Source organism: Anabrus simplex, chromosome 1 (genome assembly GCF_040414725.1).
Source record: "Anabrus simplex isolate iqAnaSimp1 chromosome 1, ASM4041472v1, whole genome shotgun sequence".
Taxonomy (NCBI): Eukaryota; Metazoa; Arthropoda; class Insecta; order Orthoptera; family Tettigoniidae; genus Anabrus; species Anabrus simplex.
In genome coordinates this window covers 667,886,025-667,911,900 of record NC_090265.1, presented here as the reverse complement: position 1 = coordinate 667,911,900, position 25,876 = coordinate 667,886,025, and the positions used below count along the sequence as shown (strand labels likewise).

General features: G+C 41.7%; 1 protein-coding gene across 1 annotated transcript in view; it reads right to left on the bottom strand.

Annotated features, from left to right (window-relative positions):
• Nucleotides 1–1,700: 1,700 nt before the first annotated feature.
• Nucleotides 1,701–25,876, bottom strand: part of fz2 (frizzled 2) — a 320,663-nt gene continuing 296,487 nt past the window's right edge. Inside the window, exon 5 of the mRNA XM_067158671.2 lies at nucleotides 1,701–11,020. Within this exon, the coding sequence (XP_067014772.2) occupies nucleotides 9,935–11,020 (1,086 nt within the window). The 3' untranslated portion in view covers nucleotides 1,701–9,934. The remainder of the gene's footprint in view (nucleotides 11,021–25,876) is intronic.

Sequence of the window (25,876 nt, the reverse complement as noted above, 5' to 3'; positions counted from 1 at the left end):
AAATTGGACTTTAAAATCAAATCAGTAAACACCGCTTTGTGGGATGGTTTTAAAAATTTACATTTGGCACTTAAGTCTTTGCGAATGTTACAGTAGTTATTTAATCTGGCCGTATTTTCTGCTTTTTCCTGGCTGAGTGGCTGAGATGGTAGGGATCAAGTTGGCAGGTTCTATTCTGGCTCAGTAAGATGGTGCTTGAACGTGCTCGGATACACCGACTTCGTGGTACGTGACAAAATTGTGGTACCTTGACGTCTCCGAAAAACCGTAAAGGTAGTTAGTGGGACGTAAAATCAAAAATTATTATTATTATTATTATTATTATTATTATTATCTAACTCTGTACATTCTAACAGGTCTTATCGAATTTCTGTACGTAGACCAACTTCAACAGAACACACCGCACATTACTGTTCAGTATTGTGATCTTTCGATCATTTTACATCTCGCACTAGATTTTCATTGCCAAGCTGAGTGGCTCAGTCCGGTGGTATTTGAAGGTGCTCCAATGCGTCAGCCTCGTGTCCGTAGATTTACTGGCACGAAAAAAAACTCCTGCGGGACTAAATTCTGGCATATCGGCGTCTCCGAAAACTGTAAAAAAGTAGTTAGTGGGACGTAAAGCCATTATTATTATTATTATTATTATTATTATTATTATTATTATTATTATTCTTTCATTATACCATAAATGAGAAGCTTATTTCCAACATTACCAGATCCAAATTTAAAATTACCGAGCTCGATAGCTGCAGTCGTTTAAGTGCGGCCAGTATCCAGTATTCGGGAGATAGTAGGTTCGAACCCCACTGTCGGCAGCCCTGAAAATGGTTTTCCGTGGTTTCCCATTTTCACACCAGGCAAATGCTGGGGCTGTACCTTAATTAAGGCCACGGTCGCTTCATTCCCACTCCTAGCCCATTCCTGTCCCATCGTCGCCATAAGACCTATCTGTGTCAGTGCGACGTAAAGCAAAAAAAAAAAAAAAAAAAAATTACAAGAGAGAGGAAAAACGTTCAGAGTGAAAAAAAATCAACTGAAAATACTTTTTAGCACTTTTATTATGTTCAGATAGAACAAATGCATTACTATACAAACTATTTCTGTTAAAACTATTGCAGTTTAAGAAATATTAAAAAAGGATGGATTCGTACTTTTTTGGCACTAAAACTCTAAATACTTTTATGTCTTTCATGTAGGCATGAAAAATAGCAACATTGCATCTCTAAACGTTCTAATCTGTCGACATATATTTGTCAATTTCGCTACTAACAACACTGACTAACATTTTTTTCGGTGGTGCCACCTTCAAGAAAACAATTCAAAACTGACGTACAAATAGCCCAGGCGGTATCTAATAAAAAACCGAGTCCATAGGATGTTGTTTTTACTCGACCAGGCATAGCTACAACATTTAGGATCAGATAGCACCTCAGATGTCCTCGTGAGAGTAAATTAAACCGTCTTCGGATCCTCTAGGAGTCTTAAGCTTGTACACCATCAAATGCTTGTCCAATTTAAGTCATCAATAAATAGACTTCACATGAATTTTCAATACTTCACAAGTTTAGTTGTCAAAGCGCTTGCAATTCTTGACAAGTCTTGAGAAGTCTTGAAAGTCTTGAAGGTGAATTAGAACATGTTCTAACTGATCAAAGACTTGTCAAGTCTTTGACAGAATTGACCAATTAACGGCGCGGTATGCCGCTAGGCATGCTGGGGCGGGAATCAAAACAACAAAAATGGCTTCGTCCTCATCAACGAGAGAGGTTGCGTGTGTATTAAATTATGCTAAGTATGAGGCATATCCCTGCCTATATTCAGTGGACTCCGATAGAGTACCACAATAAAATGAATAAAATAGCAGCTTACGAGGAGATTGCAAGAGAAATATCTCGAGGAAGTGGACAGCTTCTATGTTTATTACAGTACGGTAACCTGTAAGTAAACACTGTCAGCAATGGTCGATTTAAGACGATCTTCGCATGTTATTACTATTATTATTATTATTATTATTATTATTATTATTATTATTATTATTATTATTATTATTATTATTATTATTGAGTTCCTGATAAATGTTTTCATGTGATAAGATATGAATTTCCGTTGCAATGCTGTACTTTTTATTCAATTAATGTGAGTAAATGCAATAATATAACATAACCTCTGCAAATGACGTTTAGGCAGTAAATAGAAAAGCAAAGCCCATGGCGCTACAGCCCCGAAGGGCCATGGCCTACCAAGCGACCACTGCTCAGCTTGAAGGCCTGCAGATTATGAGGTGTCGTGTGGTCAGCAAGACGGATCATCTCGGTCGTTGTTCTTGGCTTTTTAGACCGGGGCTGCCATCTCACCGTCAAGTAACTCCTCATTTGTAATCACATAGGCTGAGTGGACCTCGAAACAGCCCTTAGATCCAGGTAAAAATCCCTGACCTGGCCGGGAATCGAACTCGGGGCCTCCGGGTAAGGGGTAGACATGCTCGCAGTAAATACATTGCAAAAAATGTTGAAAATAACCACATTAATATTTTTCCATGGAAATTATGGTTTATTGCGCGTTTCTCTTCTTTTTAAGAATTTGTACCACTGCTAGGCCAAAAACTACAGCTGCTGTTTGCTTTCCTCCACGTAAAAACAAAATGCTATCAAACCTTGCCAAATCTTCAGCAATGTTGAACAAAAATTGACAAGATTTGACAAAATTTCTTGTGAAGTATTGAACTGAAAGAAAAATTTGATGGTGTACAACAGGCATTACATTCGTAGCTGAGATGTGGTTGAATGTGGAGTCGCATATTCGCAGCTTGCTATACCAGCCCCTGGGCAAACTGAATGTTAACAACTGGAACATACAGCACAGACCTGTAGACTTCACAGTGACCACACACACAGTGTGTGTATTCTCGTTAGCTTCGGGAAGTAGTGCTAACAACAGCTAGCAGCCTCCAGAGATGTAAACAAACTTTCTCCATTTCTACTTGCGGGCGAGCGAGCAGGCGGAATGAAAACCAAATTGAGTTACAGAATAACACGTAACAGTGATTTGGTGTTTTCCAAGTAATTACTCGAACTTGTCGTTCAAACTGAACATGTCAGGGGACTGCGATATGAGAACATTCTCTGCTGTTATCGGAAGATGCCTGCATCTTGTAATTGTCTATCTAAAAGGCAATAGAAAGAAAGAAAGCAAGAGGAATGTTATAATATTTAATGAAGGTGTAAACAAATACGATTGGAGAAAAGATGCTAGCTATGTAAAAGGAAATGGAATAGCTCCATCTTTTAAAGACATAAAGAGACGGAATATAACCAGTAGCGGTGATTGGGAATTAGAAGTGGTGGTGGGGGGGGGGGGGTGGGGATACCATTTATAGAAAAATAAAGAGTACCGATGGCCTGGGAAAAATATTGTGGGGTGGAGGTGTAGACATCAAAATTGAAACAAAATAGCTACAAAATGGTAAGGTTTTGATGCTCCCTGAGCGAATTTCGACAGAGAAGTAAAGGTTGACAGCTTAGCAACTTAACTGCGATGATAATAGGTTTTTTTTTTTTTTTGTGAGATTTTGATTCAATTCTATACAATAAAACTTTCACCAAAGGAACAATTACACATGTTCGCAATTAAGGTTTATTGCTATCAGATAACGATCTCGCTTCTGCACGCCGCTGTGCAAGTCTCCGCTACATGCTGCGCGGCTGTGAGCTTGCATCCGGGAGATAGTAGGTTCGAATCCCACTACTGGCAGCCCTGAAGATGGTTTTCCGTGGTTTCCCATTTTCACACCAGGCAAATGCTGGGGCTGTACCTTAATTAAGGCCACGACCGCTTCCTTCCAACTCCTAGGCCTTTCCTATCCCATCGTCGCCATAAGACCTATCTGTGTTGGTGCGACGTAAAGCCCGTCGCTACATGCTGCGGCGCTGTAAATGACATTCTGTGCGTATCTCCGCTAAGTTTTTTAATGTTTAAAGGAATTAAAGGGAAGAATGAGGTAATAGGTAATAGGATTTATATAAATTGCTTTTTTAATAATTCCTAGTTTCAGATGGCTAAAATGTAATCAAAATTTAATTTTTTCTTAACAAAGTGGGGGGGGGGGAGACTGTCCCCGCTCGCCCCCCAATCGCCGCCACTGAATGTAACACTCGTATAGTATAAGGCCATTGTTGCGAACCGACTACACGAAAGTAGACAGTTGCAATAATTTTCAAGTTCATATTTCAACCACAAACGAATAATTATATTTTAATGAAGCTAGTGTTATTTTATGGATCTATCTTTATTCAATATTATGAAATTAGAAATATACAATAGCTTTAAATACTCCTTTCAATGGTAAATTTCTTATACAACCCGTGAAGGACACAGAAAAGGGCCACATAAAATCTTAATAACGAGCGGGTTGGGTAACGCTTCGGGAGATAACGGGGTTCAAATTCCACCGTTGGGAACCCTGAAGATAATTTTCCATGGTTTCCTATTTTCACCTATATTACAGCTACGGCTGATACCCTCAGAATCCTAGTCTTCTCCCAAACCTCTAGCAAAAACCGAAGAACAACTTAATATTCAACATGCTGTTACATTACATTCAATCTGATATTGAAAAATGTGCTCCAAACGGTTTTATAATCCAATTTTTAAACGCTATTTTATTGGGAAAGGGACCGAGCTCGATAGCTGCAGTCGCTTAGGTGCGGCCAATATCCAGTATTCGGAGATAGTGGGTTCGAACCCCACTGTCGGCAGCCCTGAAGATGGTTTTCCGTAGTTTCCCATTTTCGTACCAGGCCGTACCTTAATTAAAGGCCACGGCCGTCTCCTTCCCACTCCTAGCCCTTTCCTATCCATTCGTCACCAAAGACCTACCTGTGTCGGTGCGACGTTAAGCAGCTTGTAGAACATAGATTAGGGTTGGAACGGATCTTTCATAGAGAAAATTTCAAAATATGGCTCCAAATAAAGCCCAACCCCCTTGTTTACATTCTGGCTCTGGCTCAAGGAAGAAGGGTTGGTCCGTTATTACATGATTGTCAAACATGTCTCTTTACGGGAATTTTTTTCAATCGACTTCTTGCTTCTGGTACAACGAATATACCAGGTGGCCCGCCAGCGCCGTACTTGCTACGCATAAGTGTCTCACATGTAATGACGACGAATGGGTTGCCTAATTGCTGGTTTACAACGGAGCGGGCAGAGGAGAAGGCATATAAGTCTCTCGTAAGACCACAATAAGTAAGAGTATGGTTCCAGTGTATGGGATTACTTGATTCGAGAACTGAGACAAATCCAAAGAAAAGCAGCTCGATTTGTTCTGGTGATTTCCGACAAAAGAGTAGCGTAACGAACATGTTGAAAAATGTTGCAAAGTTTGAGCTAGGAAGACTTGGAAGAAAGGAGATGAGCTGCTCGATTAAACATGTTACGAGCTATCAGCGGAGAGATGGTGTGGAATGCCATTATTGTAATAGACGAAGAATACGTTTAAGTGGTCTGTTTAAAAGTAGGAAATGCCATAGTATGAAGATAAAATAATTCAAGAGGATAAAACGGGGCAAATATTCCTTTATAGCAAGATGAGTAAGGGACTGAAATCATTTACTAAAGGAGATGTTCGACAATTTTCCAAATTCTTTGAAATGATTTAAGAATCTGGACGACTGCCCTAAATGCAGACCAGTGGTAATTGACTGAAGTGACTAATAAGCCACCCAAGTAGACACACAGAGGGAGAAGGGCTCATGGTAACTCTATCTTCTCCACTCCTCGGTTATTTGACTTGGTGATGAGCTGTTGGTTCTGTGACTTGCAGCTACTGTACAGTGCAATCATCACGTTCCTTTGTTGACGGAGTGTCACCACAAGCCTCTTCACCAAGCCTGACAGGCCATCTCTCTCTATACAAACCGAAGTGAATATGTCTCTAAAGTACATCAACAAATTTATATTTTGTAACCTTTATAATAAACGGTAATTTGTTAGTTAGAACACCATCCGTAACGATTATCCAAACCAGGAGATAGTGGTTAGCAGTATTAGCTGCCATTTTCTAAGACCTGCGTTAGAATTAAGATCGCCAGAGGGACCGGTATGTGGTTGAAAATGGACGTGCAATTCAGTTCTTTTGCACATGACTCTGATAAGGCGGAATCACCTTAAGGAACACTAGAACACGATCTCAGTCTAGTAATCTTACTGATTTTATGCCTCGCCAACTACATTTACAGTTTTCAGAAACGGCGTGGTGCTGGGATTTTGTCTTCAAGGAGTTCTTTTACGTACCGATAAATCTGTCGAAACAGGGCTGACACATCTGAGGACCTTCAAATACCTCCGGACTGAGTCGGGATCGAACCCGCCAACTTTGGCATAGACAGACAGCATTCTACCGTCTGAACCATACAGCATGCATGAAGATAAAACAAAGGATTTATAATGAATACACATCGTCTTTCCTTCCGATTCCTTCCGACGACATGTGCAGAAGTATGCCATTTAAGGCGACACTCCGGGGATAAAAATTGATATTTTGGTCATTCTGGAGAAATATTTAATGACCGAAATTGAAAGTATTGAGTTTCGTTTTTCTTGTCACGAAGTTATTCCGCTGAATTCAAACAATTTATCACTGTAATAATGCTTTGTTTGCCAATTGTAATTTTACATTTAAATCCCATTTCCCCCCCGTAATATTCTGCCAAATGTAACAAAATTTGTATTGTATATGTATCACACCTATATTAAGAAACCTGCGTATAGAATTTTTGATTGCAGAATTTTTTCAAGTAGTAGGGATTTTTAAGTCCAAACTTTTAGAACGTAAACATTACACAAACTTTAGTACGATATATTTCCTTATATAAATTATGTACAGAAAAATCGACACTTAGTGCTTTTAAAAGAAGTATTATCTACCTAATTACGACATTACATTAACATATTCATTAAATTTCATGAAAAAATGAAATTAAAAATTTCAAAAAGAACATTATTTTGGAAAACTATTAATTGTATATGAAACGAGCCCGCCTCTGTGCTGTAGTGGTTAGTGTGATTAGCTGCCACCCCCGGAGACCCGGGCTCGATTCCCGGCTCTCCCACGAAATTTGAAAAGTTGTACGAGGGCTGGAACGGGGTCCACTAGCCTCGGGAGGTCAACTGAGTAGAGGTGGGTTCGATTCCCACCTCAGCTAACCTGGAAGTGGTTTTCCGTGGTTTTCCACTTCTCCTCCAGGCAAATGGCGGGATGGTACCTAACTTAAGGCCACGGCCACTTCCTTCCCTCTTCCTGGTCTATCCCTTTCAATCTCCCCATCCCCTCGCAAGGCCCCTGTTGAACATAGCAGGTGAGGGCACCTGGGCGAGGCACTGGTCATCCTCCCCAGTTGTATCCCCCGACCCAGAGTCTGAAGCTCCAGGACACTGCCCTTGAGGCGGTAAAGGTGGAATCCCTCGCTGAGCCCGAGGGAAAAAACGGACCCTGGAGAGTAAACAGATAAAGAAGAAGAAGTATATGAAAGAAATGTTTGTGACATCTCTACTTTTATGTCGGTGACATTCCTACAAAGTTTCGTGAAAATACATGCATTAGGTAAAAATATATTTTTATCTCCGGAGTGTCGATTTAAATAACATTCTCGTATCTCGATCAGATGCGAAATTATGTATGACTAGTTAAATGTGGAATTGAATTCTTGGATTATAACACACGAATACTAATTACTATGAAAATATAGTAAAACTGGAAGGCTAGAGACTAATCTGGGGAAATGCAACTACACTGGATACATAATATTTTGTCCTCAGCTTTCGATAATATTTACAAGTTCAGTATTAACTTAAGTGGCAAAATATTAATTATATAACATACACTGGAGGAGTTTAAACCAAATTACAGTTACTTTTCTCAGTCAAGTACGGTTGTAGTTTTCATTTCCCTAACACATGTTGTTTATGAGTTTATGAGAATTGCATATTGTTGTTAATTCCTTTGATTTTAAAGGCATGAAATATTTTCTGCCTGTTTAGAAAGAAGTCAGTCTTTGGTGTTCACTAGATCAAACTATATTAAATATTTTTTCAGTCACACAACACAACAGCACAAGAAAAACCACGAACACAAGGACTGGACCTGTGTGCTGAAATGTAGAATAGAACACATTTTAAATAGACACCCACTGGATATAGAGACAGTGATAAGAAAAACTAGTGTTAAATTTACTCCAATCCTCCCGCACTCAGAGTTACACTATGGACAGTTTGTGAATATCATTTGAAAAATAAGAAAATTAACTTTCTGCGATTTTATGGTTTTTATCTACAGCTCTGTGAGATGCAGCATGCAAATGTATTATTTTCCACTTCTTATAGCAAGTTTAGATGTAACATGAGGGAGACACAACAAGCGAACAACTGAAAATGTTCCTCTTCAGTGACATGTAAAAATTTGACAACACTTGCACCATCGAGTAGACACACGCACACCATCACCGTTCATACTTCACACCAAACCTCTGTTGACACTGTCAACGCACACTCCTCCCAAGAGCTCCTTCAAACAGGTAATGTTTGATGACTAGGTTACTGAGTAGTTCTTCCTTTCGTTTTTTGTGTGTGTACAGAACTCAGGGCACTACAATTCTTCTAATTTATGATATGATCTCTTTAATCTCACTTATGGACGACTAGTCGGGCAAAACCAACACATTTCGGAGCACCTTGTGTGAGAAAATGCTGCGGAAGGAGACAGGAGAAAACACTGAAAATGCTAACCAATAGTTCGCAAAAAATTAGTGATCTGTTACTCTTTGTGTTTTGGGTATAACGTACACGATGTAATACAGTTAGCATTCAACGTTCAGAACAGCGTGCCGGCGGCATATTTTGTGTCTGGTGGGGATATAAGTCCGTTCGTACATCGCCATTTAAAACGCCTGGAAGGTATGCATAGCCACTTAACGGCATGGACGGACAAGTTGCCGGCTTAACTCCTAGCCATTCCAGCGCAAGGACACCTGTGTTATCTCTGCTGTGACCTCCCGAAGCTGAATGTTCCGTATGGATTACAATGCGAACGGACTTATGTCCCCACCTAATAGAATTAAAACTAGTTTTAGGTAGGTTACTGTAAGAATGAACCAGTAATCACTGTGTTGTGAACCACATTTGAGGAAATTTCTTCTTCCCATAACTTTCACAGAGGCTCAGAGATTCCCATAACAAGTTTTGTTGTGATAAAACAAATTCGTTTGCGATAAATAGAAGATTGTTCAAATAGTACTGTCTAATTATTATTTGGTATATTATGTACGTCGATCACAGATATCTCTTCAGTTGGATTTGCCAGTCTGTATCCATCTGATATTAAGACTTGAGATATTGTAGAAACTGTGTTGATTTGCCTTGAACTTCTGCTACTAAACAATAGTTCTACAGATGATATGCTGTTGGAAAATTCGTCCGATGATTATTAATAACCTTTTCCATGTATAGTAAACCGGCACCTCGACGATACTAGTAATGAGGCTAGATATCGTCTAAAACAAAACCAGACTTGTCGGATCCTTCAACCCAAACTTCAGAAATAATTACTTCATCTTTCCGTCAGAGAAACCAGAGTCTTCTAATAAACGCTCGGCTGAAGGAAATGCTGTAATTTGTGAGCCCTTATTAACATTGACCTGAAAGGCTTTACTCTAACAATCACCCCACAACTACACACATTCAAGTCATTTGTCTGTTACTGAAGTTGCAGAACTCCCCAGTCTGCTTCCTGATATCCTCTGAAGCCTGAGACACGAGAGGATTGTACAGCTTAAACTGGACCATAGTTGCTGAGCCCTTCACTCTGACCTTGAAGGGCCACCACTACAGTTACTCCTTCAGGACGCACCGACCTTGCTCCGTCCTCCGAGGGCAGTTGCTGTCATACGTGAGACGCCGGTACCATCTGAGGTTTGAGGACGTGGTGACGCTGTTGACTGGACGCTTGGAGACTACCGGGGGCTGACGCTGCTACATGGGGCGCAGCTAAAAGAGTGCCGCCTCCAGGAACATACTGCTGCTTGACGTGCTGACCTCCTCCTCCTCCACGGAACAACCGCCGCCACAGTCGCCGCCATGAGTCTAGAGTTTTGCTCGACCAGATCCACACACCTGACGTGATCCCCACAGCAAGTGCCATGAAGTATTTGAGCATGAGAACCGAGTATAGTGGTTTTAGCCTCTTGCTGCAGGGACATACCAGAGGTGTCATCCAGTCCGAATAGAAACTGCTCTCGTACAGATAGCACCCAATAACTATCGTGGCTGGCACTGTATAGAGGACACTGAAGATGCCGATCCTGATCATCAGTTTCTCCAACTTATCTGCTTTTGTTCGACCTCCTATACCTCCCTGTTGCTTAATCACATTCCTGATCCTGAACAGGGATACAAACCCTCCCAATAAGAATGACGTACCCACTAGGAGATAGACTAGCAAAGGTGCTAAAACGAAACCACGCAGATTATCCGGGTTTTGATTACCGACGTAACAGATTCCAGCGACGGGATCACCATCAACAGCTGCCATGACCAGAACTGCGACGGACTTGACTGTCGGGACAAGCCACGCCGCTAGATGGAAGTATTGTGAATAACCTGCGATGGCTTCGTTCCCCCACTTGAGTCCTGCTGCTAGGAACCACGTGAAGGAGAGCACAACCCACCAGATAGATGAGGCCATGCCGAAGAAGTAGATGAGCAAGAATACAAGTGTGCAGACCACGGGGCCCTTTGCGCTGTAGCGGATCATGTTTCCCTCGCACGCCACGGCGTCAGGCCCCAAGACAACCCTCACTAGGTAGCCGACGCTCACCAGGAAGTAGCAGGCAGACAGGAACACAATGGGGCGTTCAGGATACTTGAACCGCTCGGTGTCGATCAGGAACGTAGTCACCGTCATCAGCGTCGATACGAAGCACAGACCAGACCAAAGGGTGATCCAGACAGTGGCGAACTCCTTCTCCTCCTATAAAGAACAAAGTTCGACAGTATTAGCAGCGTCAGTAGCGACGATTGGGAATTAGAAGTGGTGGTGGATGTACAGACAACAAAAAGTACCCGGGTTTGTGGGATATGGCGGTAAGGGGCGGGGTGGGGTATATACCAGGTGGCTCGCGAGCGCCGTACTTTCTACTTACACTTGTCCCACATGCACTACTGATGCATGGGATGCCTAATCACTTGTTTTCGAAGGAGTGCTACAACGTGCTGTATTTCGGATTTTGTGAAACAAATAGCAGTCGTTTTACTGCAGAAACTCCACAACAGGGCGCATTAGTAAATGCGCCAAAGATGCAGAAAAGAAAATTTGATAACTTATTAATGTATACACGTACAGACATTCCGCTCCATAAAAGAGTTGTTTGTATGAAACCAAAACTAATACTGTTCAGCGAAATACATGTGCAGAAGGCAGACGTCTGTTTAAACTCCTGTTTTACCGTCTGCGAGCTTCGGCTGCATTCTCTCCAGATTCTCCATGTATTAAAACGATGTCTGTGTATTCGTGATTGCTGAACACACAAGCCATTGCCGATATGCAGACAGCAAATGTAGTGCTGCTGTACCATACACCAGCCTAGTACTATGCGGGCGTAAACCAGGTTTATTAATCCAAGGGGTTGCATTAGTCGGGCAGCGCTGAGGAACACGCTGCGAGCGACCGACCTGTTGTTATCTCTTCATATTCTGACGTAAGCTGCCTGCTGGTAGTAGTCCCCTTATGAAAATCAGTTAGTAGATATCGCATTCATCATTTGTGCACGCGGAGCATCTGTGAGTAGAAAGTACGGCAATCTCGGGCCGCCTGGTTTATCAAAACTGAAGAAAACTACAGAATGGCAAGTTTTTCTTATGTTCTATGAGTGAATTTCAACAGAGAGGTAAAGGTTGACAGTTTACCAACCTTAGCGCGGTAATAATAGTTTTTTGAGATTGTGATTCAATACTACACAATAAAACTTTCACCAAAGGAACAATATTACACATGTATTACAATATAAGAAGTACTATATAAGTACTGTATAAATAACAATCGTTTAGAATTTGCTACACACTAAGAAAGTAACAGACACTAAATAGAGTGCCAAACTGACGACTGTGCGCTCCAAGCGGGTGAACCATACCTCAAGTGTCCATGACCTTGGCAAAAAAGTATGCCCCTGCTACCCTTCCTCATAGCACATGCAAAGTGTCCACTACTTGCTGCGGCGCTATACAAATCGGTAAACTGCGACGAACAACATTTTGTGCGTATTTCCCCTAAAATTTTGTAAATAATTAAAGAAATTAAAGGAAATAATTATCTGATAGGACAACAACGCCTGCAGAAATTGCTTGTTTTAATTATTCATATAATTCCTAGTTTCAGCGGGATAAAACGGGATAATTTTCTCCACAAAGTAGGGAGGAGGTGTAAACTGCCTCCCCACCCTAATCGGCGCTACTGAGTAGTGTTACTGGCCTTAAAAATGACGTTTAAAAAGAGGAAAACTGAAAGCAAATCAATATTACACTTGGAAGGGGAATGCGTTATGTAGAGAATGATAATTAAACATTTAAACAAGATCGTTTTAACATTAAATTATTATAATAGTTTTCTACCAATCTCCTCATTCTTCGAAAGTCAGGACTTCCTCCAACGACTGATATTACAAGGGGTTAATCGCTCGATCAGTGATAGAGTGTCTACCTCCGGGTCCCCAGGTCACGGGTTGAAACCCGGCCGAGGAAGTCGGAGTTCTGAAGCTTATTCGACAGTATATCGTACGATGTCGGCATGTGGTGTCGCATTTGGTGTTTATCCGACAGAACTAATTAAACTCAGCCACAGATTGCCCAACAGAGATTCGCTTCTCTGCCGTATGGTAGAGTAAAACAAACTTACGGGCAGGCAGCCTATACGGCATGGAATAAAATGCCTGCACATGCTAGCTGAGACCGTACGATTATTATTATTATTTCATTTCATTTGGGCCGCCTGAAGACCACGGTGCTTGTGATTTAACTGTGGTGTCGTCGTCGTCGATGTTGCCGCTTCTAGCGTTCTTGATTGTGGGTTTGGCTGCTGCATTCTTCTTAGTACCTTGAGTTTTTCTGTGGCCGAATTATTATTCATTATCTTGCTGAACTCTCTCTTCCGTTCCGCGGAGGTGGTGGTGATTATTGTTTCAAGAGGAAGTACAACTAGGCAACCATCCTATATATATAACACTAATCAGAGGGAAAAAAATGGAAGATATCGGCCAAAGGAAGACAAGGACCACGAAGGGCGTGAAAATGAAAAACTCCCTAGGCCTCGCAAACCTAATAGCGTCGGGGTCGGAAAAGAACAAGAATTGACCAAGGGAGGTCGGATAGGATAGATGAAAGTGAGGAGCCTGGCACAAGTAGGTGGAAGCAATGTCAGGACTCACCTAAGGACCCCGTGGTCGCCAATCCACACTCCAAAGTTCTGAGCCTCTGGGGCCCCTGTTAGTGGCCTTTTAAGACAGGCAGGGATACCGTGGGTGTTATTCTATCGCCCCCACCCACAGGAGGGTCCGTTCCGCAGACCATTTAGTGGTCTCATTGTGGTTAGCTTCTGGTAAGGGATGTTCAGAAGGGTCTGGTTTTGATAGTGGAATGATAATAACTCCTGTTAATTATTATGGCATGATTAAGTTCTACGAGATCCTTCTCTACCTGCTGGATCCACAGGAATCCCAGTGGCTTTACCCTTGCTGGCTACTTTGAAGACCTTGTAGGACAGCCTGTGAGACTCCATTCTATACAGGTGTCCGTAGAAAGCCAACCACTTCTGATGGCATCTGTGAGGATTTCTTGCTGTTGGTACAGTTCATGGTTTGGTTTGTACCATCGCCTTCCATCTGAGAGGATCCTCGGTCCTACGTCATTTTCAGGAACTTCCTTTCTTGTACTTCGAGGGCTCTTAGTGGGGTCTTCTTAGAGATAGGCACTCTGTTGCGTACAGGACTATTGCGTTGGAGTGTCTTAGTTGAACATCGTCGATAGACGTTTTGAGGCGTACAGTTTTCTGAAGGCATGGTTTGCCTTGTCTAATTCGATTCTCCTCTGTTCGAGAAGAACAGTTTTACTAAGGTCTGCCGGTGAGACCCAGTGTTTACTGTGCATTTTGTCTTCTGGTATTAGGTTTGTTACCTTCATTGATTTATCTCAGTTACAACCTTGTCTTTGGCAATATGACAGTGGCTGAGGTATGAGCGAAGCTAGCAATGTCATTCGTTATGTAGCTAGCCCCTGTTATAGTGTGAAAATGTCACTCATACGGTCGGTTGGTGTGTGCATTTCATTGTGCTCGGAAGACTGATGTAACAGCAAATTCTGGCTCGGTGAGGAAAGCCACTGAGAACTACCTCACTCCTCCTTTCCCAAGAATGCCTCATTAGTGAAGCCTAGGCCATCTATGACAGCGTATGGTGCAGCTGTTGAGGATAAAACCAGCCTTCGGACTGAGGTCTGAACATTATTATTATTATTATTATTATTATTATTATTATTATTATTATTATTAGAACCGAGCGGAGCGGCCGGGTGTATTTAAGTGCTACGGTTATCGAGGCGAGCTCTGCATACGGGAGGTGCATGGGTTCGAAAAGGCAACGGTGAAAAAACCTTTTTAAATGAGTTCACCATATCCTTATGGGTTTTCATGTACTGAATCAGACTATGACAATAAAAAAATTATGTCACCCATCATTTTTTGTACACTTCAAAAACTAAATATTTAACGAAATGATATTTGTAGCAAATTCGAAGGTATTTCATACACTATTGAAATAGGTTAAAAATGGGTTTAAATTAAGATGGACCGGGCGAGTTGGCCGTGCGCGTAGAGGCGCGCGGCTGTGAGCTTGCATCCGGGAGATAGTAGGTTCGAATCCCACTATCGGCAGCCCTGAAAATGGTTTTCCGTGGTTTCCCATTTTCACACCAGGCAAATGCTGGGGCTGTACCTTAATTAAGGCCAAGGCCGCTTCCTTCCAATTCCTACGCCTTTCCTATCCCATCGTCGCCATAAGACCTATCTGTGTCGGTGCGACGTAAAGCCCCTAGCAAAAAAAAAAAAAAATAAGATGGCACTGGTTGCGCTGGTCTGTGGTAGGTATATGGACAGTTAGATCGATCGCGGCCCTCTGATTCTTATCTTTTTATTTTGTTTGTAGCTGAAGCGTCGTTGTGTAAGCAGTACCTCTACACATCAAATTAGGCCTAATGAAACAGTTCGTGAAAGCTTTACCCAAAGATGGGCAATGTTTCAAGTATTTCTGCGAGAAGTTTCCTCATTCATCAGAATCAAAATTGAAAGAAGGTGTGTTTGTTGGACCAGATATCCGAAAAATGATGTTCGATTCCAACCATTCAAGCAGGTTGATACTAAGTTCTTAGGCAATAAAAAGGACCCACATATTTCTATTGTAGCCAACATGCTGGATAAGTTCAGAAAGATATGATGTTTGATAAGCCTAAATATTCACTTTTTCAACAGTCACTTGATTTTCCCCCAGAAAATTTGGGATATCTGAGTTAGGCGCAAGGTGAGCATTTCCATCAATATATCAAAGTGATGGAAAGAAGATATCAGGGCCGCTGTATGATGGGAGACTACTGCTGGTCACTTCAGCGAGAAGTTCAGCAAGCGACTCACAGGAGAAAAAAGCTATCCCAGAATCTTTGAAGGAGAAGAAGGGAAAGGAAGTATAAGAAAAACGTTTAGACTTAAATCAAAACTTAAAGAAATAACTTTCTGGTTTGTAACGAAGTCACATTGTGATGAAACCGTGTGTGACAAAACAATTGAGGACAGATCTGGAATCAGTAATAACAAAACCATAAGAATCACCTATTAACGTTAAAAAGTTTTAAAATATCCATTTTGGTTGCCTGTGTTGTTGTGCATTGATCTGATATTATTGATTAAATTTCACCCGACAAAGTAATTTTGAATTGTTGTACGTTTTCAGTCGGTCAAGTGAATGATATTCGTTATTACTCCGTGGTCTCACAAAGTTACGAACTGCCACTGGTACGTATCGACCTATCAGAGCAGCGAAGTGAAGGTCGGTGCAGAGAGAGATCATTGTTAAGCCTGGCCTCTTCAGTGGAGATAGCCCTTGTTCACGCTAGTAGCTTGTTAAATTCGTCTTCTGGAGAGCTGTTTGCTGGGTTTATAACCTCAAGAGGCGGTTTGGTTCACACAGCTCACTAATACAGCGCGTCCGGCTTGAAAGTATAATACAATTAATATCTTGAGAAATAATAGAGATAATTATTGGAGGTTTGGCTCTACAAGTAGAGAAACTCAAAATGTTTCTTTAATACCTAATACACCTCGATATGAGCATCATTAATGGTGACAGACGCCGAATCTGTGTTGTACTCCCCACCTCCCCCGTCAGCGTGCTTGGTGTTGGGGCCCGACAATGAAAGCAATCTGCCACCTTCCCGAAGGCGTCTGTGCCATTTCCTCGTTGATATACACGCGGGGGACATCGTCACAGAGTCGCATTTATTACTCCAAGTGAAAAAGACGTCGGAAAAGAACAAGAGTTTACCAAAAGAGGTCGGATAGGATAGATGAAAGTGAGGAGCCTGGTACAAGTAAGTGGAAACAATGTCAAGACACAAAAGAGCCCCGTGATCGCTAACCCCCGCTTCCAAATTAAGAACCACTCGGGCTTTCATTCATATGTTCTTCTCGAAATGAATGGATTCATTTACGGCAACTGAATGATTATTCAAATTAAGCATATTAGGCGAGAACTCAAGCCCTTACATATTATGCTAAAACTATGTTAAATTTAACATGTTATTTATGATTGCTTCTGATATTATAAAGTGAGAGGGGAACATTTCATGTAGCTATTTAAGGAAGTGTTTAGATTTTATGGGACGAATGCATGTGGACTCTCGGCTCGATGAAAGCCTCGATATCACGAAGGAAGCGCTCTGAATAACTGAAAATAACATTACGGTTTAGTTTCTGGAAGCTTGACATGTCTGTATTGTTTCTAAGGAAACATACAAACTTATTATTGCCACAAAAATGTATTAATGTATGAGGAAATGGCAGCTTGTAATACTATATGCGATACATAGTAATCGTTTATTGAGCGTGATGCACCATCTACAGGATTGAGATTGTAGCACTACCACAGTATCTGTGATATCCTTAAAGGAATATGTGACCAGAATAGAATGCGAGAGCAGGAGTTGCACAGCCCAATTCAACAATCCTCCGGTAGGAAACAATATAATATACGAGAAAAACTGAGTTCTTTATTCTTACGACGTTATTCCTTAGTGTAACATAATTTTAAGATCTGGTAAGAAATAATGGGATTGGGAGAAGCCTCCATTCTCCTCTGTACTCACATCACATTCGGTGCAGGGTCAACTCCAAGATACGACAGAAACACACCATTGTTGACCAGCTCGCTTACTCTGCAGTCCGCATTCAGTTAATATAAGAAGGGTAAGAAAGGTTTGCGCTATTCCCCGTTCACCCAGCACGCGTCCGTAAGGATTCCGGGGGCAATCAAGCGTGCTGACTCTCTGGATGGTTGCCACGGGTGATGGCGGGGAGGGGCCATCACTACGGGGAAGCCTGGTGCGATCGCAGCAGGTACTACTACCCCACTGTACTTGTTAATATCGTCGGGGTGACAGTCGAACTCGACACGAGGTCACTGCTCCTCAGAACAGGGTTTTTCTCTGTTTGGGGATTCAGTCCCGAGTGTTGGTAACGACTGAAACTTCGGGGATATTAGCAAATACGCGGGATGAGGTGCGCGTCCGAAAGGATTCCGGGGGCGACAAAGCGCATCGACTTACTGGATGGTCGCCACGGGTGATGGCGGGGAGGGGCCATCACTACGGGGAAGCCTGGTGCGATCGCAGCAGGTACTACTACCCCACTGTACTTGTTAATATCGTCGGGGTGACAGTCGAACTCGACACGAGGTCACTGCTCCTCAGAACAGGGTTTTTCTCTGTTTGGGGATTCAGTCCCGAGTGTTGGTAACGACTGAAACTTCGGGGATATTAGCAAATACGCGGGATGAGGTGCGCGTCCGAAAGGATTCCGGGGGCGACAAAGCGCATCGACTTACTGGATGGTCGCCACGGGTGATGGCGGGGAGGGGCCATCACCTCTACGAAAGCTTCCTGCTTTAGGTCAAGGAAGCAAGATACCTTCATCCTATTTGGCGATGTCCTTGGGGTGACAGCCGAACTCCAGACGAGGTTAAGGACTGTTGATCTGTTTTGAGAATCAGTTTGCGATCGAGTCTCAGGGACGACTGAAGCCTCGGAGGCATCATCAAATAAGTGTTGGGTACGGCGCGCGTCCGAAAGGAGGCAAAGCGCACCCACTGTCTGAATAGTAGCCACCATTGCAACTTACTGCATTAGTCAGGTCAAGACTGAATGAATTTTCCTCAGTTGATTTCTTATGTAAGCCATGTTAGCGGAGTGGTTATGTCCTAAAAAAAGAAAAAAAGAAAAGAAAAAAGCTCTGAATCTCCACGGGCAAGGGCGTCTTGCAGCCCTCACGACCTTCACAATGAAGACAGGTATCAGAGTACCTCGGAGGCATCATCAAATAAAAAAAATAATTCTTCAGTGCTTTTCTCTCCTCTAGGTGTTGCTGCTGGTCTTCGTGATTTATCAGATATTGCAGACGCGACAGATGACCTAGGAGAAGTTTTACGCACTATCTGACAAGAAAGAAGGAACGTGCAGTGAATCGACAGAATGACGCATGTTCAGTTGCTGTGAAGAGCTTCAATTGTAAATTCTGATATCAATGGATGGCCATAAAATCTATATATGGATAATTTTGTATTCGCTGAATAAAAGTAAATACCGCTGTTCTTTAATTGCAGTATTCTTTAATATCTAATCAAATACAGAAGGCTAAATATATATTCTATATATTTACACTATCTGTTCTACCCGTAGCTGATGGGTTACAGAAAAACTCGCAACCATAGGGTTAGCAGGAGATTTAAGATAAGATCTCCCGTAATAGCGGAAATGATAGATCTGCCTATTTTAATTTACAAAACTGAATTTATATAGCATACATTATGTTACCTTGCATGATAGTACCTTTTTAAACATGGATTTGCAGAATTTGGGACCGTACATTCACACTATCTGTCTATTGAGAGAGAAAATGTATTTCTGGCATAGAGGTCCTATAATCCAGTTAGCCAAGCACTTTCTTAAGGCTAGCACACACCTAGCGACAAAGTCGCGGGACATTGTATGGAGACAGTTCCGAGACACTGTCCCTAGACTGTTGCGATACAATGTTCCGCGTCCACATCTATAGAGCAAGTTGCACCACAGGAATCGGCGTGAAATGGCGCAAGAAATTGCTTTATGTGCTTTTAACGTTGTGAATCTTTTTCTCCATCTCGTGAATGGACATAGTGAACTTTTTAGCCAGAGACTCCATTGCTTCCCTCCTTTTGTCTCTGTTTTTATACTCGGTAGGCATAACATCCCAAAGACAAGGGAGGGTGTGTAAATCCTCAATGATTTTTAGAGTAGTTTCCATCGCAAAACAACAGAACACGAAACACAACACAACACCAACAGGCGGCGGCTATCTGCACACTGGCATCGGCGTGTCCCGGGACTTTGTCTCGCGACACGTCCAGACTACATCATGTTGCGCAACATTTGTATCATGTATCCCATTTCGAATAGGAGACCTGCGATATGCAACTTTTGTATCGCGACAGTCCCAAACACGGAAAAAATGTCGCAGGACATTCCTGGAACTTGTCGCGATACACGTGTTCCGCAACTTTGTCGCTTGGTGTGTACTAGCCTTTATCTGTTGCTGGAGTTAACACTGACATAAGCGGGAAGACACCGCGTGACCGCTCTAATCCTGAGAAATAAGGTATCCCAGTAAAAACTGAACCCTAGATTTTGCATTACCAAAAAATGTTATTTCTCTTTTACGTCTATGTTAGACGAAGAAATCAAAACTTGAATCATACTACTCTGATACCGCGTTACTGAGATAGCAGCTTACAATCCTTGGTTTTGCACTGAATCCTGTTTTGTTTTCCTGGAATTTCCTACCCGGAACTCCCATTATTCACACGTATGAGGCAAAATAAATTGAGAAAAGGAAGGAGTTGGAAAGCAGGACGCTTACACGCTTCAAATTGCAACTTAAGTGTTGGACTGTGCTGTGAAATGTTGGTGTCATGCCACCTGTCAAAAGTCTACGAAAGTCCTCGAGTCTAAATGGGCTGAGGTAAGGAATTTCTAAGTTAATTTTCGAAAAGATAACTTTTTACTTCGTCCTAAACGTATTCATTTAAGTATGAACCTGTCACTTCTTGCATCGTAGAAAGATCATTTTCTGTGTTCAGGAATGTTCTGTCAGATAAACGAATGAACTTAAATGAAGAAAATGTGCAGAAATTAGTAGTTGTACAATGTTTCAGAAGGAAGTGAACCGAGCTCGATAGCTGCAGCCGCCTAAGTGCGGCCAGTATCCAGTATTCTGGAGATAGCGGGTTCGAACCCCACTGTCAGCAGTCCTGAAGATGGTTCTCCGTGGTTTCCCATTTTCACACCAGGCGAACGCTGGGGCTGTACCTTAATTAAGGCCACGGCCGCTTCCTTCCCACTCCTAGCCCTTTCCTGTTCCATCGTCGCCAAAAGACCTATCTGTGTCGGTGCGACGTAAAGCCAATACGGGAAAAAAAGTGAAAATATAACAATGTTGAACTGAATTTTGATAGTGCATATTTTCCAGTTTATTGTGCATGTTCCGTCATTTTACAGTGCATGAATGCATGCATATTTTGAGATTTGATAGTGCATGGAAAACAGGACTCTATTCATCAGATACCCGGGGAGTTTGACCCCCCCCCCCACCTCAAGAAGAGATCACCACAGTACTCACCGTCAGTCCCTCCATATCATGTCCGACTCCTGAAATGAATGTTAATATTGACTATCGGAAAAAATAACATGCAGACTAATAGAATTACGACGATAAGTTAATTATCTGCTATAACTATAATCTACGTACCTAACTGCTCTAGACTTCAACGGAGTTTTATTGTCCAGGTTGCCTGACGCACAATTCTGTTACTAACTTCCATCAATTTACAACTCCACATTCCCCTAATAATGACGAATAATTTTGCAATTCTTCCCGGGTTTCTCCACTCTCTGTTCAATAACTGTTCAATAATTGTATACAGCTAATTTTCATTATCGATTGTTATCATATCCTGCTCATCTATAAATTACTCTTTCATTTCCTTTGTTTCCAAAAACTATTTTATAAGGTGTGTCCATCCCATTTTACAGAATATCTCTATTTTGTCTGTATGCATTATTTTTGTGAAACCCCATTAACCACCATATTATGCCTGTCATTTCCTTATTTGTTATATTATCTATATACTTATCCTCATTCTCCCAATTACATTACAATATTCCTCTACTGACCTATTATTTTTACACTGTGAAGCAATTTTGCTTTTCAATATCCTTAACTTTTAGAACTATTTTTTCATACATATTCTTAGCTGCTCTAGGCAATACATTTACCAGTAGTATCCTATTCCTATAGTTTCCAAAATGTTCCGTATACAATCCACTCAGTATCTTTGGTTCTGACATTTCATTTGGTGTTGGTGGCTTCGCCACATCATCACAACTTCAGTCCCAGCCAATACTTGATTATCTTTTAACAGTATCTGCTTGCAGACTTACATCATTGCACATCATTATCACTCCACAGTTAGCTATACAACTGGGTAGTCCCATGATTATTTTAGCAAATCTATTGGTAATTTCATCAAGTGTATGCACTTTCCCTTCAACTTCCAGATCTCTGCTCCGTACAACACCCTAGATTTAACTAATGCATTAAAAATATTTGTATACACACTGTAATCAGTGTTGGGAATCCTTTTATCCAAAATATGAATTGCTAACAGTGCACTACAGGTCATTCGGATATCTGGGGACAATGTTTGAAGGGCAATTAGCATGTCTAGCTATAGCCCGACAACGTAACTTCCATTGCAGCAGACTTTTTCGCAGAGCTAGCATGTCTATCTTTTTCCACTCCTGACAGGCTTTCCAGAGGCCATTGATAGTGCGTGGACATTTATTTCCTAAGGCCCTTTATAGGAGTCCAAATGCACAGAAGTCCATGGGTGATCCATTGGGAGCCTTCACCGGAATGCCAGTGAAAGGAATTGCACGGATTCCAGTTTCCATCTCCATTGTCTCTAAGAACAGACGAGTCGAACGAGAGGTGTGGCTGGATGCTTTATCTTGATGTACTCATACCTGATGTTTCGCCCTTCCATACAGTGCTGAGATATCTGTGTTGTGAATGGGTGTTCAAACCTCTTGCTGATAGTATGTGGAGTTCACATTCACATTATTAACGACACGGCGAATGGATAACTTGCCACTGTAGCAGTATCCAACGATGATCATGAAAACCCTTGGAAAACTTTCCTAACATTCTTTATGCAATGTTTGAAATTTTTTTTTTGTCTCTAGGGCGGTAGTAAATCGATGGGGTTTGTTACAGTCACTAAGGTACACATATGCTTCGTCTAAAATAAAATTAAAAAAATATATTTCGATATCAGCGGCCGCACGTCATTTGTTTTCCGTGCGTCAGTATGCAAAATTTAAGGGGAGGCTTTACTGAAATTTGGCCGTCCGACTCGTTGGCTGAACGGTCAGCATACTGGCCTTCGGTGCAGAGGGTCCCGGGTTCGATTCCCGACCGGGTCGGGGATTTTAACCTTAATTGGTTATTTCCTACGGCACGGGGCTTGGTGTATGTGTTGTCTTCATCATCATTTCATCCTCATCACGACACGCAGGTCGCCTACGGACGTCAAATAGAAAGACCTGCACCTGGCGAGCCGAACCCGTCCTGGGATATCCCGACACTAAAAGCCATACGAGATTTCATTTTTCACTGAAATTTGGCCAATTTTCATCACAAAAATCGATTTTTCAATTTTGGCTTTAAAAACTCTGCAGTTCTTTCTCTTCCAAAAAATGTTATTACTTTCACCATACCACCATTTTTAAAGGGACATGCTGAGCACTGGAAGAGTGAGTCCACGCCCCCATTCTCTACCCATTCTCCATCGGCGACAGGTTAAGGATATTTTGGTGTTACATTGTGCCTCTACGGAACTACTTCCCTAAGGAAGTATTTGTTTCCAAAAATAAACTGGAGCTAGGAGTTATTAAATCTGTGATGGAGTTCAATATGGGGTGTGTGAAGGTCCTCCAAGTTGTGACCAGCATGAGGGATGAACCTAGTACCTTATCAGTGAGCAACGGGACCACAGACTTGCATCAACAGCAAGAAAAGGAACAGCTCTGCACAAACGCAAGAAAAGAAGTTGGTGAAATGGAGGAAAATATCAGAGGGAGAGAGGGAAGGGATGTCTGAAGGGGAAACGTATAGTGCAGAGCGGTTTCAAAGTGAGTATGTTTGTCTGAACTTTCAATTGCTGTTTTCTCTCATTTATATTTTTCAGCATTTCTTCCCATACAAAAGGCTCCTTGCGATTATTCTTATCGAAGTGAAGGCCCTTGTCTCAGGTGGTAACCCTGCCCCCCAAAGGACTATCGCACGTAAGGTGGGAATACCTGTTTCGACAATTAACACCGTAATCAACTAGGATGGGGGAATTTTAACCATAATTGGTTAATTTCCCTGGCACGAGGAGTGGGTGTATGTGCCGTCTTTATCACCATTTCATCCTCATCACGACGCACAGGTCGCCTACGGGACCTGCACCAGGCCTCTCCGCAGGCCACACGGCATTTCGTACTGACAGTGTCGAACCAGTGTCATCGTAGTCTTTAAAGTATGTAGCGCGTTCTTATTATCCACCTAGGGCTGTGATCTCTTTCAGTTAAATATCTAAGAGCTGCCATCTTGAAAGATTTCCTGTTTTCCCGGCCAACCTTTTTCCTGTAAAATTTTAAACCGGGGTATCCGAGGTAATGCTATTCGTGAATACAAATGCAAATGTTATCTCAGTTTTCTCAGCTTTAAACCAAGATGAAAGCTTACACTCGCGTTGGTGAATACGTGCCTCAGTACGTGACGAAAAGTTTGAACTCTGTATGGCAACGACGGATCTAGGATCTGCCCGGCACGGTTTGCAATTTGAATTGTACACACTGTACATCGTGAAAATTCTAGTTCCCATAGCACTAGCATCCATAGTTGAGAATGTAAAATTTCTTATCTTGCTTGTCTGTAATGATGAGAAAAACTCAAATCACATAACGGATAGTGAAGGAAAAAAGAGAAAAAAAAAAAAGGAACAAGATAGGCCAGTTTGGGAGAATTCTACTAATTCGAATTTGCGTGAACATGAGTGTTAGGATGGATTGTTATTGTTTATTTAATTTTACCTGCCCAATTTTGAAGTGTTGCACTTTTCAAGTCGTTAATTAAATTCGTCATTACTTCCTGGCTTCACAAAGTTTCGAACAGCCAGTAGTATGTATCGACCTATCAGAGCAGCGAAGTGAAGGCCGGTGCAGAGAGAGAGAGAGAGAGAGAGAGAGAGAGAAAGAGAGAGAAAGAGAGAGAAAGAGAGAGAAAGAGAGAGAAAGAGAGAGAGAGAGAGAGAGAGAGATATCATTGTTAAGCCTGGCCTCTTCAGTGGAGATAGCCCTTGTTCACGCCAGTAGCTTGTTAAATTCGTCTTCTGGAGAGCTGTTAGCTGGGTTTATAACCTCAAAAGGCGGTTTGGTTCACACAGCTCACTAGCACACAAACGGAAAAATTAAAAGGGTTTAGAACAATATTGTGTTTCCTGTGATAAAGGATAAAAGCTGCCATGCTGAATATTATTCTAAGAAATAATTTTTTCTTATCAAATATGGCCTCTTGAATGAACACAAAATTATAAACATCATGGGTTTTAGATAAAGTTTTTGCCACGAATTATTCAGTTTCAGGACCTCGAGGTTCCACTTTATTCAAAGTCATCCTCAGCCTATAAATCAATAGAATTCACACGCTTTGTTACATAATCCATAGATTAGTCTTACGAACTAAGGTGCATATAAATATTAAATATAAATTAAGAACATATTCGAACAGCATAAAAAGTTTGTTTGGTGAAAAAATGATATTCCTTCCTGTTTTGGAATGGGAGTGACATCCATTACCTTCTGAACAGTTTAGCAGTCGTAGGCGTCAACACAAGTTACAGACAAATGAGAATCGGGTAGCGGAAATACGTTGAGGGATGGAACTGTACAATTCATTAACCACAGAGTGTTTAGGGAAGAAAGTTTTTTCTTTTTTTTTTACATTTTGCTTTATGTCGGACCAACGAAATTATGGCGACGATGGGACAGGAAAAGACTAAGAGTGAGAAGGAAGCGACCGTGGCCTTAATTAAGGTACAGCCCCAGCATGTGCCTGGTGTGAAAATGGGAAACCACGCAAAATCATCTTCAGGGCTGCCGACAGTAGAATTCGAATCCACTATCTCCTGGATGCGACCCTAACCGCACGGCCAACACACTCAGTATGCGCCTTCCTAATGATAGGGAGTTCAAAGCCGCGTCTGTGTCTATGACAGGAAGGGAACGGATTTTTATGTGCTAAAAAACTTGAAAATATTTTTATATAGTAAAAAAAATATTTTTCAATATAAAAAAGTGTTAATTTTCAAAAATATTTTGTTTAATATTGCAAATTTGTAAACATTTACGTTAAAGAAATCACTCACCAATCATATTGAGG